This window comes from Rattus norvegicus, chromosome 10, assembly GCF_036323735.1.
Source record: "Rattus norvegicus strain BN/NHsdMcwi chromosome 10, GRCr8, whole genome shotgun sequence".
Classification (NCBI taxonomy): Eukaryota; Metazoa; Chordata; class Mammalia; order Rodentia; family Muridae; genus Rattus; species Rattus norvegicus.
Window position 1 is genome coordinate 15286766 of NC_086028.1, and position 22702 is coordinate 15309467.

The 22702-nt window shown below is 50.3% G+C and overlaps 1 protein-coding gene across 5 annotated transcripts; it reads left to right on the forward strand.

The window, feature by feature from the left end:
* The first annotated feature begins 13637 nt into the window (after positions 1-13637).
* Positions 13638-22702, forward strand: Ciao3 (cytosolic iron-sulfur assembly component 3). 5 transcript variants are annotated; one of them, XM_039086276.2, is made up of 12 exons: positions 13723-13793; positions 14193-14239; positions 14930-15025; positions 16708-16851; positions 17139-17271; positions 18913-19047; positions 19414-19532; positions 20131-20260; positions 20677-20749; positions 21008-21145; positions 21588-21745; positions 21910-22702. In XM_039086276.2, the coding sequence occupies exons 2-12, from the start codon at positions 14231-14233 to the stop codon at positions 22146-22148; spliced, it is 1374 nt and encodes a 457-aa protein (XP_038942204.1). In that variant the 5' UTR covers positions 13723-13793; positions 14193-14230; the 3' UTR covers positions 22149-22702. The 5 variants fall into 5 exon arrangements, with proteins under 5 accessions (XP_038942205.1, XP_038942204.1, NP_001013201.1 ...); NM_001013183.1 differs by lacking the exon at positions 14193-14239 and having other exon boundaries at positions 13728-13793; XM_039086275.2 differs by lacking the exon at positions 13723-13793 and having other exon boundaries at positions 14220-14374.

The window sequence follows — 22702 nt, forward strand, 5'->3', positions numbered from 1 at the left end:
TGCGGGCTCCATCACTTGGGCGCACCTCTTCCAGGTTCCTGTTGGTGAATGGGCTTTGAAATGTGAAAATACCCTTTTGCGTTTGCTTTAAAGAACTGGTTTGAAGGGGTTGGGGATTTAGCTCAGTGGTAGAGCGCTTGCCTAGCAAGAGCAAGGCCCTAGCAAGGCCCTGGGTTCGGTCCCCAGCTCCGAAAAAAAAAAAAGAAAAAAAAAAAGAAAAAAAGAACTGGTTTGAGCCTAAATGAGACACCTGCCAGTAGTGTGCATGGGATGGGAGTCACTAATGCAACCGTGACTACACAGGATGGAATGCAATTCCAACATTAGTTGCTGAAATGACGTTACCCGCAGCGTCTGCTTCCACGGTACCTGTTTCCAAGGCGCATGCTCCCACAGTGCAGACTTCCCCGGTACACGTTTCTATGGCATTGTAGACTACCTCTAAGTAATAAAATATCTGCTCTCTTCATCAGATTAGCTGTGCCTGCTTGCAAGCAGCTATCCTAATCAGGCTTATGACATTCCCTCAGAGAAGAAGAGTGTGAGAAATGTCACTGGACTTTCACCTACGCATCCAGCTGCTCCTCCACTTGCACACAATTCTGCCCTGTGTCCTCGGAGTAATGCAGGCTATGGAAGGTTAACGGGGAGGTGGGGGTAAATATCGGTGTAGACCCTCCAATGCTGCTGCTCTAGGGTCACCACACTCCTGCCCTAACCTATCATCCATACCCTTTGAGAAACTGAATAAAGCTGTTCCAGCACTTAGGAGGCAGAGGCAGGTAGATCCCTGAGTTTGAAACCAGCCTGGTCTACAGAGCAAATTACAGGTCAGCCAGGACTATACAGAGAAACCCTGTCTGGGAGCGGGGTTAAAAGAAAGAAGTGAAGAAAGAGAGACAGACAGACAGAAAGGAAGGAAAGGAAGGGAAGGAAGGAAAAGAGAAAGGAGAGAGAGAGGATGATGATGGTGTGTGTGTGTGTGTGTGTGTGTGTGTGTGTGTGTGAGCGCTTGTGTGCCCATGCACGTGCGCCCATGCGCAGGTGCAAGCCTAATAAACTCACGGTTCTGGTTCCTGAAGTGTATGGGTAGAATGATGGCCCTTTGGTTTGTGGTTGGGACCTTCTCAGGAAGGGATGGAGACTTTACATCACCCTGGAGAAGGAGTTCTCACAACATAGTCCCTACTTATCATGGAGGTCCAGCTAGCTTCCCCTTGTAATTTCATGTTAACCTCATTAAAGAACATTGTAAGATGGGTGTGGTGGCTCACACTTGTAATCCTAGCCCCAGGAAGCAGGAGGCAGGAGGATGGCTATGAGTTTAGCACCAGCCTAAAGAAGTAGAAAGAAAAGAAACATTGATGTTGAAGTTATTGATACCCAAGGCCAGTCAGTGTCGGATAACAGAGCTCCTTCCTGTTTGGAGAGTCCCCTGCTCTTGGTGGCAGAACCAAGGCACACCTGGCACACCTGGCCCATTGTGAGGCAGCTGACCCGCTCCCTGGGAGGGCCAGTCAGGCTATTGCTGAGTATCTACTTCTGACAAAAGATCGCACAACTGATGAAGGCACCAGAATGCACAGTTGACTCTAACAATGCACTTGAACAGCCCTCAAAGGGAACTTGTTGCAAAATAACGCATGAAGAAACTAAAGGGCACCTGGCGAACACTTCCCAATTCCCAGCCTGGTAGACTGGTCTCCCTCAGTTTTTTTTTTCTCTCCCTACACAGTTTTTTTTCCCAACATCGCCTGAAACACAGCAGCCCAGACCCCTCTCAAGTTCCACTGAATCAGTTCTCTTAACCCTGGGAATGTTCTTGCCTACAGTGTCACTCTTCAGACTCCCTGTCACCTCCCACCTCAGCTTAGAGACAATGACATCTCCGGTATCCAGTAAACGGGCTTCACATCTCTTGACATCTGTGGATTCCTATGAGCCAAGAAAAATCACTCGAAATCTCTTGCTTCGGCTTACTTTGTCTTTGTTTCTTTGTTTCTTTTTTTGTTTCTGGAAGCCTGTCTCATTGTAGCCCAGACTAGCCTTGAACTTGTGACCCTCAGGTTTCAGCTCCGGAGTCCTCTGTGTTTATATATATGTGTAGCTATGTGGGTACCAGAAGGCAACCTAAGGGGCAGTACCTCAAGTGCCATCCACCTTGATTTTTTGTTTGTTTGTTTGTTTGGTTGGTTGGGGAGGGGGTAGGCAGATGGGTGGTTTTTGTATTTTTTTTTTTCGGAGCTGGGGACCGAACCCAGGGCCTTGCACTTGCTAGGCAAGCGCTCTACCACTGAGATAAATCCCCAACCCGGTTTTTGTATTTTTGTTTTTTGCTTTTTTTTTTTTTTTTTTTTTTGAGGGTGAGGTGTTTTGTTTTGTTGCCAGGGTTTCTCTGTGTAGCCTTGGCTATCTTGGAACTCACTTTGTAGAACAGGCTGGACTTGAACTCACAGAGATCCACCTGCCTGTCCCCGACATTAAAGACTTTCACTATCATGGCTGTCTTTGGTTTTGGTTTTGCCTTGTTTTGAGACAAGAGATCGCTTAGAAGCTCTGTTAGTCTGGAACTGCTATGCAGATCAGACTGCCTGGCTGTTTTTAAAATTAACTTCCTTTGGGGTTGGGGATTTAGCTCAGTGGTAGAGCACTTACCTAGCAAGTGCAAGGCCCTGGGTTCGGTCCCCAGCTCCGAAAAAAAAAAAGAAAAGAAAAAAATTAACTTCCTTTGTGTGCATGCGGGCATGTGTGTGAGTATGGGTGTGTCTGTCTGTGTGCCTCTGTGTGTGTGTGCCTGTGTGTGTGGGTGTATGTGTCTGTGTGTGTGTGTGAGACTGTGTGTATCTGTGTGTGTGCGTGTGCATGTGTCTGTGTGTGTGCCTGTGTGTGTATCTCTGTGTGTGTGCGTGTGCATGTGCGTATGCATGTGTGTGTGTGTCTGTGTGTGCGTGTGCATGTGCATGTGTATCTATGTGTGTGCGTGTATGTGTATGTGTGTGTGTGCGTGTACGTGCGTGCGTGTGTGTGTGTGCATATGCCTGTGTGTGTATCTGTGTGTGTGTGCGTGTGTGTGTGTGTGTGTGTGTGTGCGTGTGTGGTGTACGTGCATTCTTGCAGCACACATGTAGGAGAGGACAACTCGTGAGATCTCTTTCACCTTTGGCTTTGAGATCCCAGGGGTTGAATTCAGGTCGTCAGGCTTGGTGCCCCTCCCCACTTTTGAGACAGGTTTTCTCCCTGATCGGAGCTCACTGGCTTGGCTGGCTGTTGTCTCTGCCTGCCCAGTGCTGGGATTACATGGAGTCCGGAGATGAGCTCAGGTGCAAATGATATACATGAGCCTTCTTCCCCAAGTCAGCTTCCTAGCTCCCTAGAACTAACTACTGAAATTGGTCCCAACATCCTTCTCTCTCAGAACAGCTGTTCTTACATAAATATTCGTAAACAAAACCACTTCTGACTTCACTTCCTCAGATGCTGCAATGTAACTTTTCTTGCCTGATTTAGAAACGAATGTCATCGGGTTGTGGCCTCATTTTCTCCTTTTTTTTTCTTTCTCTTTGAGACGATATTCTGCTATGATAATATGTTCTATTTTTAAACGTTCTAATTTTTCTGACTGGCTTCCGGCTGAGTGGGAACATTTCCTGTGATGCTAGCAGCTGTCTTGGAATTACACCCTAAACGCAGTGCTTCACCTTCTGATTTTTGTTTGTTTCGCATCGCCGTGCACGGACCCTGGGGCCTGCTGCATGTCAGACAAGCATCCACTTCTGACCGACACCGCCAGCTCCAATCCACCAAAAAGCCAGCTTCCCCTTCACACATGCTGAGGCCTGGTGATAAGAGAACATAGATGCCACCGTGGGAACCTGGGCTACTTCTGCAGCTGCTCTCATCTGCAGCGGGCATCAGGAAGCCAGTCCCTTCAGTTCCATCCCAGGGTTGTAGGAGCAGAGTCAGAGAACTTCAATGACAAACTGTGTGCCAATTAACGACATTCAGGGACAGTTTTCATGCATCGCCAAAAGTATCCTCTTAGAGTCGTCGTCGTCGTCGTCGTCGTTGTAGACAGGGTTTCTCTATTAAATAGCCCTGGCTGTCTTTGACTTGCTTTGTAGACCAGACCGTCCTCAAATCCTCTTTGATTTTTTAAAACTTTTTAAAAGTGTAGAAGCGGGGACACACCAGACACACACACACACACACACACACACACACACTGAAGATGGCTGAGTAGCGTGGAGCTCTTGCTGTTCTTGCAGAGGACCTGGGCTCAGAGTTGAGCATCCACATGGTGGCTCACAACTGTTCAGATCCCCGATTCTAGGGATGGAAACACCTTTTTCTGCACCCTGCTTACGCCAGGAGAACACAGTACTCATCAAACACACCCACAGGCAAATGCTTGTGCACATTTGGCGCTGAGGGTGCCGTTCAGTGGTCAAGGGTGTGTTTAGCATGTTCAAGCACATGGGTTGGGTCCTCATCACCAAAAACTAAAAAACAAAATCTACATTCCAATCTAGAAGCTGAAGCAGACACGTCACAAGTCGGAGGCCAGTCCGGGCCACAAGATACTGTCTCAAAAAATTACCAATTTTTTTTTTAATTTTAACCCACACATTAACTGGCAGGAATAACAGGAGTTGGGGTGGTGAGGCTTAACTGTTTGGTTTGGACCCTGGATCAAGGACCTAAGGTGCATATTTTTTTAAAAGATTTATTTATTTAATTTATGTATACAAGTACACTGTAGCTATCTATCTTCAGACACACCAGATCCCATAGATGGTTGTGAGCCACCATGTGGTTGCTGGGAATTGAACTCAGGACCTTTGGAAGAGCAGTTGGTGCTCTTAACCGCTGAGCCATCTCTCCAGCCCAAGGTGCATAGTTTACATATCAAAATAGACCTGGCCTCTAGGTTTTCCCAACATCCCTCAGTCCCTACCTGGAATATCCTACTCCCAACCCTGAACTTTCCAGCCCAGGGTCTGGGTTGCCCCTCCCCCAGAGTCTATTCCCTATATAATCCAGACAATATGTCCTCTCTCTCTCTCTCCCTCTTTCCCTCCCCTACCCACTCCCCTTCCCTGTGGTGACTCCCCTGGCCTCAATCCTTGGGGCCAATGAACTCACCCACCCGAGAGCAGCTTCCTAGTAAACCTGCCTTTAATAGAATCTAATGTGGCTTGAATTGGCTCATTCCGCTGGCGGTGGAGAAATAACCTATCACTGTCAATGAGAGACTGAGTTTAAATATAAAGACAGGGACTTAAAGGTCAGAGATGGCGTAGTCCATTTCTGTAATTTCTGGACTCAGGAAGCAGAGGCAGGACAGGGAGTCTGAGGCCAGTCTGGGCTACACAAGGAGACCCTGTCTCAAAGACATGGAAGACCTTCCTTCCCCAGCGCGTAGAGAAGGGCACGGCTGGCTGAGGCAGAGTGAGTACGTGCTCTGAGTGCACCACACACACTTAGACACACACAGCCCACGTGGGGAACTCTGCATAAGTCTCCGGTCTAAGGCCGGGCGATGGTGGTGCACACATTTAATCTCAGCACTAGGAAGGCAGAGGGAGGTGGATCTCTGAGTTTGATGCCAGCCTGGTCTACAGAGTGAGTTCCAAGAACATTGGAGGCTACACAGAGAAACCTTGTCTCAAAAAACAGAGAGAGAGAGAGAGAGAGAGAGAGAGAGCCCGCCCCAGAGTTTGGCTCTCAGCACCAGCGTCAGAGGGCTCAATAACCACCTGCAGCCCCAACTACAGAAGATCCAGTGTCTCTGGCCTAAGCAAGCACCTGGATTTGTGTGCACACACCCCACACAGACACATAATTAAAAATAATAACCTAAAAAATGTTAAGTTGTTAGGTGTAAGTTGATGCCACATCCTTATCATGATGCCAGCTACTTGGGAGACTAAGACAAGAAAACTACTTGAGCCCTAGAGTTTAAGACCAACCTGGGTCCTAGGGGAGGGGGGGAAGGAGGAAGGAGAAGAGGGGGATTAGATTTCATTTCAAGAAACACAAGTTGTTTGCTTTATCTATGGCAGGTTGACTAGAAAGAGTCTGGGGGAGAGAGGGGGAGGGGAGGGATGACTGGGAAGGGTGTGTAAGCACCCTGAGTCACTATGATTGACAACTGTTAACTACACATTTCAAGACAGCCAGATAAGCCTGAAACTGCTCTCACCACAGGGAACGATTAGTGTCTGAGGTGATGGGCCAGACCATGAGCTAGCCTGGCGTTGCAATGCTAGACTGGCCCCACAAACCCCTACACCCACTACGCATCTGCCCACTCATCTTCGTCTTCTGTGTGATGTCTGTTCTCACGTGTGAACGGTAGCAGGCACGTGGGCGCCGGAAGACAGCCTGAGGGTCTCACTATGGTTTGCAGCTTCATACGCCAGACCAGTGGCCCATAAACTTCCTCCTGTCCCCACCTCCCACCTCGACATAGGAGAACTGGAGTTACAGGTTCACATACTGATCTGACCTTACATGAGCTCAAAGCCTCACATTTGTGCACCAAGTGCTCTCCACCAGCGAGCTATCTCTCCAGCCAGATAGCCATCCATTAAAGTGTGTTCAAAATATGTATGGAGGCTCATATATAATATATATATCATATTACTTATTTTATATATACACATATAAAACCTATTTATTATATTTATATAATAGTATATTGTATTATTATTATTACATTATAAATACTATTCATGGGACTGGAGTGACTACATTATAAATACTATTCAGTGGTTGGAAGCACATTATTCTTTCTTTTTTCTTTTTCTTTTTCTTTTTTCTTTTTTTCGGAGCTGGGGACCGAACCCAGGGCCTTCCGCTTGCTAGGCAAGCGCTCTACCACTGAGCTAAATCCCCAGCCCGGAAGCACATTATTCTTGTAGAGGCCCTGAATTTGGTTCTCAGCAGACATGCCGTGGGGTTCAACATCCCTGACCTCCACAATCACAGCATGAACACACCCAAAGTTTAAAGTAAATCTTTAAAATATTATTCAATCCAGGTCTGGTGGCAAATGCCTTTAATCCCAGCACTCAGGAAGTAGAAACAGGTGAATGTCTGAATTTGAGGCCAGCCCGGTCTACAGAGGGAGTTCCAGGACAGCCAGAGCTACACAAAGGGGCCCTGTATCAAAAAAAAGAAAAAGAAAATAAAAATGTTATTGAATGAGGAATATGTAAATGAACATTAAAAACCATGCTGTGGCCAGGTGTAGTGGTGCACACCTTTAATCCCAGCACTCGGGAGGCAGAGGCAGGAGGATCTCTGTGTGTTCAAGACTGGCCTGGTCTACAGAGTGAGTTCCAGGACAGCCAGGATTAAGTAAAGAGACCCTGTCTTTAAAAACAATAAACAAACCAACCTCGCAATGTGTCCCTTAAACATACACAATTATTTATTTTCCAACTACATTACTAAGACTGGGAGGAATTGGGTCGTTTTGTTTCAGTTGTTTTCAAGATAGGGTCTTCCTATGTAGTTCTGGCCTCACACTTGCTATACAGGCTAGGCTGGCCTTGAATTCACAGAGGTCTAGCTGCCTCTGCCTCCCAATTAAAGATGTTCGTCACCACATCTGGCTTTAAAAAAAAAAAAAAAGAAAAACTTTTTAATTAAAAAAAAAAAAGCAGGTTATGGTGGTGCTTGCCAGTAGGATTTGCTGAAGGAGGCAGAGGCAGGAGGATCACAAGTTCAAGGCCAGCCTGGGCTACACAAAAAAAATTTAAAAAAAAAAAAAAAAGAGCCAAACCCAGTGGGTTAAACCACACACCACCAAGTCTGTCAACCCAAGTTTAACCCCAGACTCTTTAAAGCTGTCCTCTGACCTCCACACATTCTCCATGTTTGCCCCAGATACACACACACACACACACACACACACACACACACACACACACACACACAAATGAGAGCCAGTGAAATAGTCTGGCAGGGAAAGGCTTGCTGCCAAGCCTACTAGCCTGAGTTTAGTCCCCAGGACACACCCTGTGAAAGAAGTCCCATACCAAGTCCTCTGACCTCTGTCTTCTGACCTCTCTCGGTGCACTGTGGTATGCAGGTGCTTACAGACACATATATACACGATAAATAAATGGATGTAAGTCATTTTTAGATTAAATAATATGAACTCTCAGAGACTGCCAGCATGCACAGAGTCCTCACTGGTCTGCACCACATGGGCTCCAAGAATCCACTGAACCAAATGGAACATGTCCTCATCCCTGACCCAGACGCCATTTCCATTTATTTATCGTGTATATATGTGTCTGTAAGCACCTGCATACCACAGTGCACCGAGAGAGGTCAGAAGACAGAGGTCAGAGGACTTGGTATGGGACTTCTTTCACAGGGTGTGTCCTGGGGACTAAACTCAGGCTAGTAGGCTTGGCAGCAAGCCTTTCCCTGCCAGACTATTTCACTGGCTCTAATAAAAAATTAGTTCTCTCCAAAGGAGTCTCATTGGACAAATCCCCCTTAAGGGTAGGACCCATGTCCAGCAGTAGATTTTCAAAACAAAAACTCAACGGTATCATTGGAAGCTCTTTGTCTCACGATGCTAAATCAGGGCATTTTTTCCTTACCTTACAGGCTCTTTGCGTACATGTTATGGCTTCCCATTTTGTGTTTTTATGAGATTTCTGTGTGTGCAAATGTGTGTGTCTATATGCACTCCCTGAGCTTTTTCTTTGCCTTTTTCTTATATGTTGTTTTGTGTGTTCTGATTTGTTTTTATTGAATTGCGTCGTATTGTATCTTATCGTATCATTGTTCCTTAGGTGACTGTTTTCTAGGGAGGTGGATCCGATGGAAGGGAAGGTGGGGAGGAACTTGGAGGAGTAGGGGGAGGGGACACCATGATCAGAATATATTGTATGGGAAAAAAATCTACAAAAATAGAATAAAATAAAAAAAAATACTTGGCAAACAAACAAACCAATAAATAAATAATAGAAACCAGGGTGACGACTCAGTGGTAAGAGCACGCGAAGCCAAGCTTGGCGACCTGGATTTGGTCTTTGGAACCCACAGAGTGGAGAGAAAATCAACTCCAACCAATCTTCTGACCCCCACTTTGCTCATACCCACACTCACACAAGCAAACAGGCCAGGCAGGGATGGCGCGCCTTTAATCCCAGCGCACTGGAGCGAGAGGCAGGAAGATCTTTGGGAGTTTGAGGCCAGCCTGGTCTACAGAGCAAGTTCCAGGACAGCCAGGGATACAGGGAGAAGAATCCCTGTCTTTTTTTTTGGTTCTTTTTTTTTTCCGGAGCTGGGGACCGAACCCAGGGCCTTGCGCTTCCTAGGCAAGCGCTCTACCACTGAGCTAAATCCCCAACCCCAAGAATCCCTGTCTTGAATAACCAAAAGAAAGATTGATTGATAGATGGATAGATAGACAGACAGACAGACAGACAGATAATTTTAAAATAGGAATAAATGTTAAATGTAAAAATAACAACAAAATTGGGCTGGAGAGATGGCCCAGTGGTTAAGATCACTGACTGCGGGGTTGGGGATTTAGCTCAGTGGTAGAGCGTTTGCCTAGGAAGCGCAAGGCCCTGGGTTCGGTCCCCAGCTCCGAAAAAAAAGAACCAAAAAAAAAAAAAAAAATCACTGACTGCTCTTCCAGAGGTCCTGAGTTCAAATCCCAGAAACCACATGGTGGCTCACAGCCATCTGTAATGAGATCTGATGTCCCCTTCTGCTGTGTCTGAAGACAGCTACCGTGTACTTATATATAATAAATAAATCTTTAAAAAAAAAAACTTGGAGCGTGAATTGTGCACTGCCCCAGTCACCATGGTCCTTGAGTAGACACCTCAGCTGGCAGGAAGCTTGAGGCCGGAGCACACACACCCTTTTGGCAGCCCAGCTCAAGCCCCGTTCAGACCTCTACCCTGCTGGAACAACCACCCAGGCCTCTCATTAGCTACTAATTGCGGCTTGCGCAGGCTCCCCTGGGGCTGTTGCTGGGATCCCACCTGTTGACAAGATGTAGTGGCCCCAGAAGGACAGGGCCATCTGTTGATTATGCCACTAATGATGTGCTCACTGCACAGCACTAGTTCCTTTCAACAAATAAAGCCCATCTGTCGGGCCTCCGTCACCCCGATCCTACTCGACACCAGGCTTTAATGGCGTAGGTAGGGTTTCAGCAAGAGAATACCAGACAGTGAGGGTCCAGCTTCAATATCACCACTGCAAAAATCTTCCTACAAAAGGCTACTTTATCTCTATATTGCTATCGATGCCACCTGAGCCCACAATGTAGCACGCATTTGTAATAGTGGGGCCCACCCCTCACAATGAGCCCAGCACCCCAGAGGGCCTTTCCCATGGGGAAGCACTGAAGGGACACAATGAAACACATTAGCCTTACATCCACCCAGACAAGAGTGGTGACCCTGATACCATCAGAAGCCTAGGCTGATTCACCCACAACTTACTGAGTGGCAAAGAGGTCTCTGCTGTCCACTGTAACAATCAGCTTTGTCACTACAGTGACAAAATCCCTAAGTAATCACTAAGAAAAAGGGGACAGAAGAGCTGGCTCAGTGGTTAGAGGAGCTTGTTGCTCTCTCAGAGGACCAGAGTTCAGTTCCCAGCACCCACACCAAGGCTGTTCACAACTGCCTGTACTTCAGCACATCAGAACGTATCTTCTGGCCTCCAAGGATGTGTGCACATGCACACACACACACACACACACACACACACACACACACACACACACACACAAAGATGTAAAGAAAAAACTGCTTGGAATGCAGCCCAGGTGTTAGGTGCTCAGTGGTTCTAGGTTGCTCTTCTGTAGCCGTAATAAAACATCACAATCAGAAGCAAAGAGTTTACTGCACCTTACAGGTTAGAACCCACCACCTGGAGGGCAAGAGCTCAAGGCAGCAGCCTAGAGGCAGAAACAGAAGCAGGCATCACGGGAGGAAGCTCTGGCTCTCTTTCCCAGGATGGCTCAGCCTGCTTTCTTATACAACCGAGGAGTGGAAGTGCTCACAATACAGGCTGGACCTTCCACATCAATCATTAATACAGAAATACCGGCAGGAAGTGGAGGAGCGCGCCTTTATTCCCAGCACTTTGGAGATAGAGACAGGTGGATCTCTGTGAGTTCAAGGCCAACCTGGTCTACAGAGCGAGTCCCAGGACTGTCAGAGCTCAGTTACACAGAGAAACCCTGTCTCAGAGAACCAAAAATAAATTAATTCATTAATAAATAATGAAATATATACATACATACATACATACACACACACACACACACACACACACACACACACACACACACACACTCAGGCCATTCTAATGGAGGCAGTTCTTCAACCGAGAATCCCACTTCCCAGGTGACTCTGGCTTGTGCTGAGTTGAAGAGAACTAACCAGCCCCAGCATCTGTTCCCACAAGGTATGATGTTCTCAAGGCGATCTTTGACGAAGTCTAGTACAGGAGTTTGGCAAGAGAGGTTCAGAGACACATAGAGGTCAGGTGGCCATGTGAAAGGCAATGGCTGGAAATAGGAGTTCATAGGGCCAGACCACCCGGAACCCCAAGAGGGGAGGAAAGGTGGGAAAACCTCTCCCCTGCCATCGGAGGAGGGCACGAATACCACACTACCATGGACAGTAAACTTTTCATCTCCAGAGCTGTGAAAATAAATCCCCGTTGCTCTGAGCACCCAGTTGTGGCCATCTGTCACAGCAGCCTCCATCCGGGTCCTAGCACGTGGCATGTCCTTACACAGGGTGAAGCTGGCATAGTCGATGGAGGAGGCAAGGCTATGGGCAAGTCTCAGTGAGAACCACATGGGCAGTAGAGAGTGGCTGCTTTCCCCACCTAGCTTGCAAATTAGTACCTGTGGGGCAAAGGGAGTCTATGTGTATCCAGGACAGCCAGAGACACCCAGGGAAAGGAATGGCACTGGGGCACAGTGTCCCTGGCTGGCCCCTGTGTCCTCCCTTCCCCTCCCTGATGTCTGTAAACCCTACAGCTCCCAGAGTCTAGCTTAGGGCCATGCACAGGGGAAGCACACAGTAAATACCAGCTAATGATGCTGATGAAATAATTTGCAAAATAGGAGCTTGGGGACCCTGAGGCGTGACATCTGCACTGAGCCAGAGCCCTTGGGAAAATGAGTTAATGAAAGATGTCTGAGGGGTGCCCAGGCACCTCTGTGTGTGCACAACACACGAGAGGGGGGAGGGAAGGGGAGAAGGGAGAGGGAGAGGGAGAGTCAGAAACTGATGTCCTATTTTATGAACCACACTGGTGAAATCACTTTGGTCTCTTTAGGGGACAGACATGACTTGAGACTGGATGGCCGAGACTCAAGGCCATTCCAGAAGCTGGGGTTCATTCTTCCTTCAATCTCCACCCTTTTCACTGACTGCTTCAGGGTCACAGTGTAATCCTAGCTAGCCTAGGGTTCACTACATAACAAAGCTAGCCTCAAACTTGAGGCAACTGGGCTGGCAAAATGGCTCAGCAGGTTGCCACCTTGACAACCAGAGTTCAATTCCTGGAATCTCCATAAAGCAGGAAGAAGGGCTGAAGAGATGGCTCAGTGGTTAAGAGCACGCATGAAATCAACTCTCATCTCAGCCTGATTGCAATCATTTCTAGCAGACATTTCGGTGACATTAATGATGTCACAGAGCCAGGCACGGTGTCACACACCTTTAATCCCAGCACTCCAAGACAGAGGCAAGTGGATCTCTGTGAGTTCACGGCCATTCTAGTCCACCAAGTGAGTTTCAGGACAGTCAGGGGTACACAGGGAAACCCTATTCCATTTTTTTAAAATGACATCCACAATGATTTCTAAAGTCGTTTTTAACCACCCTGGTCAGAAACCTTCTTCTTCATTCCAGAGGCCAGCTTTCCATTTGCAGGGTTGCCTGTTCTGGACGTGACTGGCTTCATGCACATACGCTGTAATGTCTTCCGGGATCACCTACATTACGATGAATGCAAGGACTTCTTTCTACTGCTCCAGGCCGTTCTAGTCTGTGTCTGTTAGTGGGCCCTGGATATGCCTCACATTCTGCCAACCCTCCACTGTGTTTGTTCTAATAGACTTGGGGGCCGGGGATGTCTCTCTCCTGTGTCACCCTTCTTCCAGCATTAGAATCCTCCGGCAAACAGAAACTGTCCTTTGGCCCTGGTCCAGTCCAAAGAACCTGCTTCTGTAAATGCTCTCCCACATTCCTGTCTTAAAATCTCAACAGCACTTGTCGATCTCATTTTTGGTAAGCCCATTCCACAGCATCCCAGCGAATCAAAGTTAATTTTGTGTTCTGCTGCTCACTGTATCTGGAACCTTCCATGAGTACTGTCAGTCAAGGTGATGAGTGAAACCCGTATTCTCACCCCTATGCGGGACAGACTCTGACTCTCGAGTTTCATTCTTTGCGTTCTTTGTCTATGCTACCCCTGTACACCACAACCAAGGGACGCGTGGGAAACTGAACGCTGTGGAACTTGCACCTTTGAGTCCGCTGGTCCAAGCGCTGAAGGCGGCCAGCAGAGGGCGCACACTCTTTTCAAAGCTTGTTCACGGAAAGAAATGAGCATGCGCTGGAATTTGCGTTTTCCGGCAGAGTGGCGGAACTGCGTGCCGTTTGAGTGTCATTTTGCGACAGCCCCGTGCGACGCTCAGCGGCAGTGAGGCTGTCATGGCGTCGCCCTTCAGTGGGGCACTACAGCTGACCGACCTGGATGACTTCATCGGGCCGTCTCAGGTGGGCCGGCCAAGGGCGAGTCGCGCAGGAGGAGGGTCCGGGCCTGGCTGTGCGCCTCGGGAAACCGCTCTCTCCTGTGTCTTTTCCTGAGCAAGAGACCCGACCCGGGCCCCAGGGCCCAGGTCCTCTGTCAGTCTAGTTCCCTTCTTACTAACACAGACAGCTGAGGCCAGGGATGGCCGGACAACCCGGTTACTGGGCCCGGAGCGATCTCCGGGACCATGGGAGTGCTTAGTGGTGACAGGCAGGCTTAGTGTTTAAAAAAAAAAAGATTGGGACTGTTATGTGGCCTTCAACTACTGTTCCTAGAAGTGTCACCGAGCTGGTGATGCAGAGACATGGTTGGGGCTGGACAGCTTCCACACACCTGTGAGACATCCCTTCCCATATCTCTCTCAGAGCCAGTTTCTTCATCTCTGTGGACAGGGAGCAAGTTGATGGGGCAGGTGAGATCTCCACTTGGTCCACAACCACAGCTAATGTTCCTGACCTTGCCTTGAGGAAGACAGCCACCCCTGAAAACAGGCAGGATGAACCGGGGCATCTTACCCGAGACTGACATCTTCTGGAAAGCCACCAAGGTTCTGGAAGCAATAACAGGAGAAGGGGGGAGACATTAAGTCTCATCTGTGGTAGTAGGTTGGAGGTGACCTCTAGATGTTTCCAAAGAAAGCCTTCCTGGGGGTTGGGGATTTAGCTCAGTGGTAGAGTGCTTGCCTAGGAAGCACAAGGCCCTGGGTTCAGTCCCCAGCTCCGAAAAAAAGAACCAAAAAAAGAAAAAAGAAAGCCTTCCTGTCCGGCCAGGCCTGTTGACACACTGGTGGCCTGCTGCTATCTGCACTTAAGAGGGCCAGGCTGGTCAGGGCTTCTGCATTAGCGTGCATATAGGGCTCACACCAGTCTTCATGGACCTGGAGAATAAGTGGCCTTGGTGACATTTTCCTCTCCTTGTATAGAAAAGGGTGGGCAACCAGAGTTCAGCATGGCTTCAGTGGCAGGAAGGAGGTAGAACTGGCCTTGGTGGCGAGCTTCACTCCGTGGCCAGTAGCCAGCCATCCCTGAGGCCCACCATCTTCCGTCCTCCATCCGAGTTGCTGTCTCCTAATAGAGCCGGTTTGGGTCTTTTCCTGGTGCAGAGTTGCATCAAGCCGGTGACGGTGGCTAAGAAGCCTGGAAGTGGGATAGCCAAGATCCACATCGAAGATGATGGCAGTTACTTCCAAGTGAACCCAGTAAGGAACCAGAGCTTTTGCCACGTCCCTGATGGGGGCTGGCAGTGGCTGGAGGAGGGAGGCTGGGGTGGGGATCTGAAACACACATCTTCTGCCTTTCCCAGTCAACCGTGAAACTCCTTTCAGCTCAACAGCGCTCTCTCTCTCTCTCTCTCTCTCTCTCTCTCTCTCTCACTCACTCTCTCTCTCTCTCTCTCACTCCCTCCCCTTCCCCTCCCCCTCCCTGGTCACATTCAATGACCCTGGGGAGCTGAGACGGTGAGCAGGGGTGCCCATGTTGGGCAGCCAGTCCGTCCTGGTCTGCGTGGGGGAGCCCTTTTGTAGAGATGCTGGATCCGTTCCTCCTCCCTTGTCCCCTACGTCTAGTAGCATAAGATTTTCTGGGTTTGATCCCCTCGAGCCCTTCTGTCCTCTAATCTGAAGGTTAGGTCCTGATATCTATTAAAATTAACCCTGACTGGCTGCCCTTTGCACTCTAAGGAATCCCTTCAAAGTCCGATGCACCACTGCCCTAAGAAGTGATGCCCAGCCATGGGGCTCTGAGTAGGGGAGGAAGCTTGGGTAGGATCAGGGGATGGCTGTGCAGATCCCCGTGGACAGTGACAAGCAGGATCAAGGTGTAGCAGCGAAGCCCAGCTGTTTGTCTACAACAGTGAGTGACTTCATGACACTCTGTGGCATCAGCTAGACCCCAGTGTACCAGGAGGCCCTGGTTCCCAACAAGCAGTCTGTCCCATGGATGGATGGACAGAGGAAGGTGCCCACCACCACTGGGCTGTGCTTTAAAGACAAGTGGCCTCGTCTGCATGGTGCTGCTGCTGCCTGGGCCTGTGGGCCTTTGGTTTCTTGTTGCGGTTAGCGTCAGGTTGGGGCATTGGTACCAAGCATGGGTGCAGAGAATAGCTGAAGGGACTTCAAACCCTCTAGGCTTACTTCTCTCATCAGTTTGGATCCCTGCAACTCAGCAGGCCCTGGCTCAGACCATTTCTGCCTCTGTAGCAGTGTTGATGGGTTCAGTCTGGCATCACGTTGGCATGACAAGAACCACTGGGGGTGTCCTGGAGACCCTGATTTGAAGACCAGGGTCCTGGGTCTATTCTGTCAATTCTGATGGTTGTTACCATCTGTACAGCCTTCTCTCCCACCCCCCACCCTCTCTTCCTTCATCCATTCCTGGCTATCCCTCTTTTATTCCCAGCCTGTCCCCACAGACCAGAGAGCAGCAGCCAGCCCCAGCAGGTCTGTTGCTTCTGCACTGACTCCCAAAGCCAGCCTTGCTCATGGGGTCCTGGCACTCCAGTCAAGCCTGTGCCAAAAGCTAGAACTTGATGTCAGTGTGAACACCTAGGTTATCTAAGGCATCTGTGTATTTGTGTGATACACACTTAAGTTTTAAAAGCTGGATGTCAGGGATGAAGCTAGAGCCGGGGAGTGGGGCATTTGCTTGGTGTTTGCAGGGCCCTGAATTCCACCTACTGTCATGAGAAAAGAAAGAAAGAAAGAAAGAAAGAAAGAAAGAAAGAAAGAAAGAAAGAAAGACAGACAGACAGAGACAAAAGTGAAAAGGTGTCGTAGGACCCCAGCCTGCTCTCATGCTGACTCTTGGTGGCGTGAGTGGATGTCAAAAGGGTACCTGCCCATCCCCCATAAGACTCTGTGCTCCAGATTTTGCTCGCCTGCAGGATGGAAGAAGCCAGAAGCTGGAGAAGGCCAAGGTCTCCCTGAACGACTGCCTGGCCTGCAGTGGCTGTGTCACTTCAGCAGAGACGATACTCATCACCCAGCAGAGTCACGAGGAACTGCGGAAGGTTCTAGATGCTAATAAGGTAAGCAGTGGGGCTCAGCCCCAGCCGCCTACAGCATATTCCGTTAGGGGAAACTCAGCTGGTCTACCCGTTTGGCTTCCTGCTTCTTTAGGTTTCATGGCTCTCATATCAGTGGTCTCTGTTAGACCTGGAGCTCTGGGTTGGGTTCAAAACGTCACTGTGGCCGACTGTGGTGGGGCTGACGGGCTCAGTGAATCTGTACAAAGCCAGCAGAGCCAGAGGCTTCTCTCTCTCTCTCTCTCTCTCTCTCTCTCTCTCTCTCTCTCTCTCTCTCTCTCATTTTATAGGTGGCAGCACCGGGTCAGCAGCGGCTCGTGGTCGTGTCCGTCTCACCGCAGTCTAGAGCGTCACTGGCTGCCAGGTTTCAGCTAGACTCCACAGACACCGCCAGGAAATTAACTTCATTCTTCAAAAAAATAGGTAGGTGCAGAACCTTGAGTGAACCAGGGTGGCTGGTTCCGGGACTCCTCCCGCCCCCAGGGCACATGTCACTCAACCTGAAGTGAACAGTAGGGGCGCTCTCCGGAGTGTGACTTCAGCTTGAAGTTTCACGGTGATGGTGAGGTCAGGACCTTAGGAGAGAAGCCAGCTGAGCTCTGACTTTGTACTGTAGTTGACTGGGTGGTATTGGTGTTTTGGTTTTCTGAAACTAGATGTAGGTCGGATTGGTCCTGAGCTGCCTTCGAGGAGCAAGTGCTGGAATTGCTTGCAGATGCCACCCTTGGGTTTGTTTGTTTGTTTGAGGCAGGGTCTCACTTTGTAACCCTGGCTTGTGTTGACTTCACTGTGTAGTCAGAGCCAGCCACAAACATACAATCCTCCTGCCTCAGCCTCCCTAGAACCTGGATTACAGACAGTGTGCTACTGCCCCAGCTTAGGTTACTGTTTGTTTTTAACTTTTTTTTACATGTATTTATCTTTACATGTAATTCTTTTGAGTGTGTGCATGTGTGTGTGTGTGTGCGTGGGTCACGGGACTATTCTCAGGACTTAGTTCTCTTCGTCTACAACATGGGTTGCAGCATCAACTCAGGTTATCTGGTTTGACAGCAAGGACCTTTCCCTGCTGAGCCGTCTTACTGGCTCCGGTAACTGTTTTTCACATCTGTTGGGCTGTGGCTTGGGTAACCTTTGGCTGACTTCTGTGCCAGGAGTTGGGGTGGAGGAAGACATGGGTGTTTTGAAAGCCCCCTGCTAAACCAGAGTGACCAGCAGCCTTTCCTGGGGAAGTGGAGGGACTGGGTATTCATAATGCTACCTCCACAGAATGCTCCTCCTGCCTGTTAGACGACCTGGTACCTTATTGTCTACCATGACCGTAGTGTGTTGCAGGGGGCATGCACTGATAGGCAGGCACCCTGTGCTCCTGTGTGACCCTTGCCATGGTACTAGGAGTCATTGTCAGTCCTCAGAGTCCTAAGGAAAACCAGCATGGGGGTGGTGGTCCTGGTGAGTGTTCAGTCCAATGTCATCCCAGAACAGTTCCCAGCCTTAGGGAGAACCGAAGAACCAGGAGCACAGCCTTCCCCTGGGATCCTGCAGGAGCTTTAGCTTGTGCCAGGCTGACATAAGTCTACGTCTCACCGTGCTGAAAAGCTCACTGAGTCTTGTCTACACAGTCCATGCAGGGTTATAGCAGTGTGGCCATACGGGTAGCCCTAGCCTTTGGGGATGGCGTCATCAGGAGGCAGTTGGGGAGGCAGAGGTCTCTATATGCATCTCAGGTTGGTCTGGAGGAGGCCAAGCCCTACTGGTACAAAAGGCTTAAACACATTCAGAAAGGTGCCAAGAAAAGTATGGTTTTAGGAATTCTCTCTGCGGTTTGATGATGGGGCCACTGGGCAGCTCTCAGGTCATCCACACAGCAGGTGCTGTACCTGTTAAAACAGTGCTTCCTAAGACCCCATATGCCGTGGTGCCCTGGGGCAGAGCCTTGCCGCCCTGGGGCAGAGCCTTGCCCTTGGCCTGTGGTCCTCAGCGCTGCCCCACTCAGGACAGAGGTGTTCAGGTTTCTGCTGCCGTTGGTGCTAAGGCACCTGCTCACCTTCCATCACTTTCTAGGGGTGCACTTCGTCTTCGATACTGCCTTCGCAAGGAACTTCAGCCTTTTGGAGAGCCAGAAAGAGTTTGTGCAGCGATTCCGAGAACAAGCCAACTCCAGAGAGGCCTTGCCCATGCTGGCTTCCGCCTGCCCAGGTGTGTCCACGGCTGCGAGGTTGTTCAGTTGAAGTTAGGATGCAGTTGAAGTTAGGATGCCATGAATACAGCTTGACATGGAAAATGATGGGGGCGGATTGTCTTTAGAGAAGGGTAGGAATGTCAGCGCCTAGGAGGTACCCAAGACATCGCCTGGAATCCCTGGTTCCCATTGGTATCGTCTGGGTACCAGCCTTCCCGTGACAGTGATGACAGGATGGGTGTTTTAATGCCACAGTCATTTTCTGTATGAATCGCTCCACCCCCAGAATGTCATGTCACTGCCAAGAGGCGAGCTGCTCTTTGTGAACCACCCCCAGGCCTGCCCTATGCACACCCCTAACCTGTTCGTTCCTCTTGACTCAGGCTGGATCTGCTATGCTGAGAAGACTCATGGCAACTTCATTCTCCCCTACATCAGTACAGCCCGATCCCCACAGCAGGTTATGGGCTCCCTGATCAAAGACTTCTTTGCACAGCAACAGGTAACAGGACTGGGCATCCCCGGACAACGTATGAGGAGTGAGAGGTGGCCTGCTGGCTGGCCTGTGACCATGGTGCCTTCTGGGGGTGTCTGGGTGACTGAAACCTGATGGTGGCTGCAGTGGAGTGACATTGGCCTTAGATCAGTCTTGCTCAGCTAGCCCGTTACTATCTAGGCTGTCTTTTGTCAAGTATCAGGGGACCTGGGTCTTATAGAAAAGCACTTCTCACACCCAGGGGTGGCTTAAAGTCCATGTTTAGGGAGCAAGAGACCAAGGTCATGAAGCACACCCCGCTGACAGGATGAGGAAGGGAGCTGGCTTCTGTAGTACTGCAGCCACAAGCACTGGCATCAACCCTGTGCGTTCCCTCTACGTGTGCACATCCGCACTTCCCTCATCTGTGTTGTCTCCACTGTGACCTGACCTTTCAAAGGCAGTGAGAACTTGTCTTCTGTGCTGCAGCTGCCTGTTAGGGGCAGAGGTGGCAGAGACGATATTTGACCCTGGTCATTTGATGGCTCAAGACAGCTCTGCCTCACCTCTCACACTTCTGAGCTTGGCTTAGATGGGACTGAGGCCTTCTATACTCTCTCTGTAGCTCCTGACTCCTGACAAGATCTACCACGTAACTGTGATGCCCTGCTATGACAAAAAACTAGAAGCATCCAGACCTGACTTCTTCAACCAGGAGTACCAGACCCGTGACGTGGACTGTGTCCTTACAACAGGTGTAGTTGTCATGCATAACTCTGCCCTCTGATCCACAAGGCTCCCATGGAGCCAAGCACTGGGGCCAGGGAAACTGCAGGGCCTCTGAGCGCCTCCCAGGATCCTGCGGCCAATGGAGCCCAGTATTGTATCCTTGCTGGTTCAAAAGTGAGGGCAGGCAGGATCTAGTCCCTGTGGATCATACTTCCACCCTGCTTCTAAGTGGAGTAGCCTCTCCACTGAGGAGTGGATGCCTGGACTGTCAGAGTGGCCCTGACTCCCTTGACAGAGCTCCAGGAAGGAACGCCTTCCCGTGGGTCTGCAGGGGCTGGCTGGACTCGCCATCCCACCACAAGCTAGAGTAAGCGTCCCTCTGCAGATGCAGACAGTGCAGCCATTTCAGATCATGAGAGCATGTGTTGTGGTTCCTCTGTAGGAGAAGTCTTCAGACTGCTGGAGGAAGAAGGAGTCTCCCTCTCAGAGCTGGAGCCTGTGCCCCTGGATGGCTTGTGAGTAGGTGGTGGGGACTGAGAAACTTTATTTGGGATCAGATGCTGCCTGTGGGGTGGGGCAGTGTCTTGTCCCCTCCTTTCTACCCAGGCTGCCTTCTGGCCGACTCCAGACCTCCCCAGAGCCTGACTGGGGTCCAGGAGTGGTTGAGTTTACAGTGTCAGAGCAAAGCCTGCTCTTGAAGCCACCCGAGCTTCCCAGGGCCACCATAATGTCTGACTACCAGAGACCTCCGCACTGACCTGCCCCTCTCCCAGAACCAGGAGTGTGTCTGCTGAGGAGCCCACCAGCCATCGGGGCGGAGGCTCAGGAGGGTACCTGGAGCACGTGTTCCGGCACGCAGCCCAAGAGCTGTTTGGAATCCATGTGGCTGACGTCACCTACCAACCCATGAGGTCAGCAGGGCAGGCACTGAAGTGAATTTGGGGGAACCCCCTAGAGCTTTGGCACAAGTGTGTCTCCTCTTATAACCATGAAACGAGGACCAACAGGCCAGAGCACTCGCCTCAGTCTCGGCAGACCCTGAGCCGGGGTGGTACATGTGGGGACTGGAGGATGCCTGCGTGGGTGTTGGCACTGGGCCTGGGGTTTCACACCTTGCTGGGTTTTGTGGTTGCCCTTTGGAAAGATAACCCTTTGCTAAGATCAAGGTAGGGATGAGTTTACTGGTGGGGCCGTGGATGTGAGCTACACACCCTTCTCCATCACGCTTCCTTGGTACAAGCAGGAAAAGACAGAGACAGCTGGTACTGCACTGAATCCCAGAAGGCTTCCGCACCTGGGCGGGGACAGTCTCATGGCAATGTGCATTTCACAAGCCTACTCCTGCACCTTCAGGAACAAGGACTTCCAGGAAGTGACACTGGAGAGGGAAGGCCAGGTGCTGTTGCGCTTTGCTGTGGCCTATGGCTTCCGCAACATCCAGAACCTCGTGCAGAAGTTAAAACGAGGCCGCTGTCCCTACCATTACGTGGAAGTAATGGCCTGCCCTTCAGGTAGTTCCTCCTAGCGTGGGCTCTGCCTGCTGGGATAGAGTAGCAGCTTTCCACCAGTGGAAGCTGGAAGGGGTTGGACAGGAGGGGGGCATGTCCCCCTCGCCACATCCAGGGGGTCAGAGGGCTAACCTGACTCCCTGTCCCTGCCCCATGCTCTACCACAGGCTGCTTGAATGGAGGGGGTCAGCTCAAGGCTCCAGATACGGAAGGCAGGGAGCTCCTCCAGCAAGTGGAAAGACTGTACAGCATGGTGAGGACCGAGGCGCCCGAAGATGCCCCTGGGGTCCAGGAGCTGTACCAGCATTGGCTGCAAGGCGAGGACTCAGAGCGGGCCAGCCACCTGCTGCACACGCAGTACCATGCTGTGGAGAAGATCAACTCAGGCCTCAGCATCAGGTGGTAGGAGGCCCTGAGTCTGTGAGAGCCCTGGGGGCAGCACCAAGGCTCCCAGGAAGACTGTGTGGGTATCCGCCACAAGGCCCACGCAGAACATGCCAGAGGTCCTCAGTTCAAGGAGAGCTCCATGGACGGTTGGATTCTTTGCTCCAGTGGGGCACTAGCTGCACATGGGTCCTTGACCATACATGATCTGTGTCTCTGGCTGGTAATGTTGCCTGCAGCCCACACACCTCCAGGGTCCACACTGAGATATGCAAGGTGAAGTGCAGGCAGGATCAGAGATACCCAAGTAGGTTCAATGAGACTCCAGACTCTTCCTCTGGCCTGCCTTCCGGCTGTAGGTGTCTGAGTATAAGGGGTTTCATTTCTGTGGCTCACCCCCAAAACTACAACGTGTAGGGCAGATATCAAGCCTGAACCTAGTGGGGCACACAATCTTCTACAAACTGCCTGTTTGCTAGGGTCTTGGGCTCTGGCAGTCTGTCAGCTCCCAGCCTCTATGGCTTTGAGAACGTCAGAGCTGGGTCTCACCACTAATAAACAGGTCTGCACCTCTGA